This window comes from Aptenodytes forsteri, unplaced genomic scaffold, assembly GCF_000699145.1.
Source record: "Aptenodytes forsteri isolate BGI_AS27 unplaced genomic scaffold, ASM69914v1 Scaffold46, whole genome shotgun sequence".
Classification (NCBI taxonomy): Eukaryota; Metazoa; Chordata; class Aves; order Sphenisciformes; family Spheniscidae; genus Aptenodytes; species Aptenodytes forsteri.
In genome coordinates, this window is record NW_008794774.1 from 6,614,412 (window position 1) to 6,619,373 (window position 4,962).

At 42.9% G+C, this 4,962-nt stretch overlaps 1 protein-coding gene across 1 annotated transcript in view; it reads left to right on the top strand.

Annotated features, from left to right (window-relative positions):
• Positions 1-4,962, top strand: part of ADAMTSL1 (ADAMTS like 1) — a 464,029-nt gene that overhangs the window by 450,375 nt on the left and 8,692 nt on the right. Inside the window, exons 25-26 of the mRNA XM_009274309.1 lie at positions 1,452-1,652; positions 2,711-2,891. Coding sequence (XP_009272584.1) covers positions 1,452-1,652; positions 2,711-2,891 — 382 coding nt within the window. The remainder of the gene's footprint in view (positions 1-1,451; positions 1,653-2,710; positions 2,892-4,962) is intronic.

The following is a 4,962-nucleotide window of genomic DNA, read 5'->3' on the forward strand; positions in this document are numbered from 1 at the left end:
GCTGTGTAAACCTCCCCGTGATCAAAAAAGCCAAAATTCCGCCGATGGCACCAGCCCCTGAGCCACGTGTTGATCAGGTGTGTTTTCCTGTTCCTTCTCCTTTCAGTATCCTTCCCTGCCACTGTAGGGATAGAGGAAAACACTACCTGTGCTCCCGATCCTTCAACCAGTCGCCCCAGTGCCCTGAAGTCCCTTTTGATAATCTTAGAACAGTCTTCCGTCTTCTAGTATTTTAAATTTGTACTCTCCCTTTTTTTATCCCATTCCTTTTGAACAGTGCTAATGTGAATGTTCATGTATATATGTTATGTTTGTTTATATAGTACACTTCTTTCAGAAGGGATTATGTATACAATGAAGTCATTCATTACACATACATACTAATACAAACAAAACAGTGTAAAGCTGCTGTATAACAAACTAACAATCAGTATAGACTGCATTCACAGAAACTTAGCCAGACCTTTCATATATCAGTGAGATGCATGGAAGTGCAGGACTAGCCTAAGCCACAAGCAGTCCAAGTAATATATGCCATCCCTTGCGCATGGCTTTTCTGGCTCCCCACCCCTGCAACTGGTGCAGATGGGTTGCACTACAGAAATTGCCTAGTTCTTTCTTTTTCCCCAGGAAATATGTAAGGCAACTTAACTATCTTTCCCAGGATATGCAAGTCTCACAAATTTTCTGCAATTCGTCATGAAACTGGAAAAGTGTGCAGCTGGTATGAGGACCACAGGAAATAGTATCTTACAGATACTCTCCCTCAACTCAACAGGCAAAGAACTCACTGTGAACCTAAACCTCATCAGCTGTGCTGATGATCCATAGGCATACCCATAAAATGCTTCAGAACAGCAGGTTTTTTTCAGTTGTGGGTTTTGGTTGGTTGTTACTTGGAGAATTGCCCATTGCTGTGACAAAAAAACCTCTAAAGGCTCAATTTTATCTCTTTGTTTTTCAACAGTTTTTTGTGTAACAAAAATTTTGTGTAAACTTTTGTGTAACAAAACCTTCTGATTTCTAATATAAAAAAGAAGAGAGGAACATGGCCCTGTGGTTTAAATAGGAGATTTGGAGACCAAGTTCTGTTTGTATTGCTTGTTCAAGCATGCTCCTTGAGATTATGCTAGGTGTATAACCTCCCTATCCCACTTTCTTCAATACTAAAATGAGGATGATCCAAAATAATGGGAACCTTAGAAGGCTTGATATAAATATTTCCGAACTGATCTGAGATTTTCATATGGCTGATTAACTGGCTTTTGGATAATTTTTTTCAGCTGTTGAGAAGGTATTCATTACCACAGTATTCCTATTTTTCATTATGAGAGAATGAGGAGAAAACAGGATGGAATCGACTTTTTCCCCTAATTTTGACCACTTCAAAGCATGTAATTTTGCAGCAAGTTCAGTACTCAGCAGGTTTCTTTCATGTCCCTGTTTTTTAGGTTGTGCTGTGGATGGTCATCCAACCCCAAACATCACCTGGCTTTACTCTGGCGAGCCTCTCAGTCTGCAGCATCGCCTCCTGGCATCGGACCGGATTCTTCAGATACTCAACATCAGTGATGCTCCTGATGGTGAATTCAGCTGCCTTGCTCAGAATGAGGCTGGCTCACTCACACAAAAAACGTCCCTGGCTGTACAAGGTAACTTTCCAGTTTCAGTCATGCTGCCCTGTGAAGCTCTTGCCATGGACTTCCCTGCACTGCCTTTCTCATCCTCGATTTCTCCTCTATGAAGCCAGGACTGTCATGCGCAGCAGGAAATAGATGTTTTAATGTTTTACTGCCATGGATATACAATTGCAGGACTACCAGGTACCTTGCAGTGTCTTAGGTGTTACTTTACCAAAATGACACCTGATATTTCTGGCCTGCTGAGCATAAAACACACCTTACTGGTTCAAGCTATACTTATGCTTGTTGAGTCTGGACAATTTTCTTGTCCAGAAATTCAAGACAGAGGTGTCACAGTTTGAACCCCTAAAATTAGAAGCCCCTCTGTTAATCTGCTAAAGTCAGTGTTTCACAGTCTCTTCTTGCTTGAAAACCCTTCACTTGCAAAAATGCTGCAACTGTTATATTTACCCTAGAAATAAGCTACAAGTGATAAAGCCACAGAACAGAGCAGTGCGGATGGGTTGGAACAGAATATGCAGCTTTCATTGCTCCAATTGTCAGGGATGCAGTGGAGAAGAATTTAACTTTTCCTTAAATTTTGCCATAAAATTTTAAGTGTGTTGCAACTCCCCCATTCTTCTTCAGGATGGATGGTATGTATGATCTACCTGGTCAGAAACCCACTGTTGTAAGATCATAGAATCATAGATACTGCTGGTAACTGCAGTTAACCACATATTCACTAAATCACACCCCTTTAAAAATATAGATGCAATGTCTTGCATCACTGGCATCTGGCTTCACTTAACTGCTCTACCATGTCATTCACTTTCCATGCCTGATGCTTCTAAGCACCAAAAAATTGGGTTTGTTACACCAAAGACAGTCAGTGGCTTACATCAGCTGGAATCCTGTTCCTTCTTTGTTCATTGCCTGGTGCCTTGTAGGCATAGGTAGCTCCCCTTCACATGAGACACCAAGTCCAAATATTTCATCGGGGAGAACATCTCTGACTCTTTCTTTTCTAAGGGTCTCCTGCTGGCAGTTTTTGAGTGTTAACATGTCTCTCCCACACTTTTTGGCAGAATACCAGTGGTCAGTGGACAAGCTGATGGCTTGTTCGGCTTCCTGTGGCCACAAAGGGGTGCAGCTGCCCCAGCTGAGGTGCTTACTGGATGGGGCCGAAGTCAACATATCCCACTGCAGAGAGAAACCCAAGCCAGCCCTGCAGCCCATCGCATGCAACAGGAGAGACTGCCCTTCACGGTTCGTCTGCCTCATGTTAAAATGTCATACATGCTTTTAAGATGTGCTTGAAGAGTTCTTTGCACTGGACATCATGCCATTGCAGCCTCTGTGGCACCTGTCTGGAGAAAAGTCATGGCTAAAGGGGAATTTATGAGTGCTTAACCTAGACAGTTGGGAATTTGTAGCAAGATTTGTGGAAAACATTGACAGTATATGGTAGAAAGAGAGTTTACTCCTCCAGTAATTAGGTTAGAAAATAATACAGAGGCTATTGCCTACTCTTTATTAGCAAAGTTCACAGCTTGAGTTGTATTGGATGATTCCAGCCTCACCCTATATTGGATGTAAATATCATGCTGGTTCTGAGCTCTGTACATATGGGAGTTTCATCACCCAAGAACTGTAGGGTCATATCTCTTTTGTGTTCCACATGGCTTCATACCAGTTTATCCCAACAATATAACAGACAAGAAGCTAGGTTTAGCAGCTGTTTTGGGGTTTTATTCTGAGTTCCTGCATTGCCTGAACATCAATACGGGCAGGACTGTAGCTGCAGCTGCAAAGAATTCCCTTAGCAGAGTGGAAATGTCTTTTGTAAAATAGGTGCATCCCATCAGATCTAGTGGGCATGAGGGGGGTAAGACTGAGTTCTGCCTCCTTCTGGAGATTGCTAGCTTGTGGTTTCCTTAGGTTTGTAACTCTCTGCCCCTGTAATGCTCTGGTTTTTAGCTACTGTTAAACACAAAGGAGCCAGAACAGTTTGAAAGTCTTCTGACTACACTTAGGTCTTCCTCTGCTGCTTGCTCTCCACATAAAACATTTTTCTTCTTTGACACCCCTTGGTGCAAAGAAGAGTACATTCTGAGTGCCTGTCCAGAGAGTCAGTGTAGTATTATACTCCCTCCATGTTAAAAATGTCCTACTTCTGCAATTCAGTAGCTCCTTAGCTGAGATGTGTAAATGTGCTTTTCCATATTTTTCTGGGTTTTTACTCCCTCCTCTCCCTTATTTCCACTGTGGACATGGTGTGTTTCAGTATACAAGCACTTAAAAGTAGTCAGGACCTCAAGAGAAATTTAGTACAACTTCTCTCATTCAACAGTGATTTGGGACTTGCATTAAAAAAGAGAGTCTAAGCTGAGGCAAGGAGAGGTGCTAAGTAACCTGATGAGAAGTAAGTGGCCAGATTTACCACTCTTGCTGTGTCTCTGGTATATGGCAAGGTTCTGTTTCATTACCTTTTAAAATATATTCCTACCCCTCTTTGCAGGCAAATGTTTTCTGAGTTGCCAGCTGAGTCATAAGAAGGAAACCAAAAGAGATCTGATGAAATGTGAAACATGCTCATTAGCAGCAGTTTTCCCTGGTGATGGCAGTAAATTCCGTGGGAATGGTTTATGTCTTTTTATACCTTCCCTGAACTGTAACGCAATCCACAGTCCTCCCTCAGCTCCTGAGAAACTCCTGAGATTTAAGCTTGGAAATAAAAGCTGATTGAAAAGCAGAGCAGAGCTTTACAAGGGGTGCAGAAACTTCAGATTCAACCTCACCAAACAGCATGAAAAAAAGTAGCAGTGTTTTTGCTGTGTTGGGAGTGTGTTTGTCTACGTACTTGTTTCTGTGACCACGGGAGTCAATCACACGCAGAAGACTGAGGAATAGCAATGGATGTTTTTACAAATATATTAATGACAAAAAGAGAGCCAAGGAGACTCTCCATCCTTTATTGGATGCGGGGGGGAACATTGTCACCGAGGATGAGGAGAAGGCTGAGGTACTTAATGCTTTCTTTGCCTCAGTCTTTTAATAGTCAGACCAGTTATCCTCAGGGTATTCAGCTCCCTGAGCTGGAAGACAGGGACAGCGAGCAGGATAAACCCCCCATAATCCAAGAGGAAGAAGTTAACGACCTGCTACGCCACCTGGACGCTCACAAGTCCATGGGCCCAGGTGGGATCCACCCGAGAGTGCTGAGTGAGCTGGCAGAGGAGCTTGCTAAGCCACTCTCCATCATTTATCAGCAGTCCTGGTTAACGGGGGAGGTCCCGGACGACTGGAGGCTTGACAATGTGACGCCCATCTACAAGAA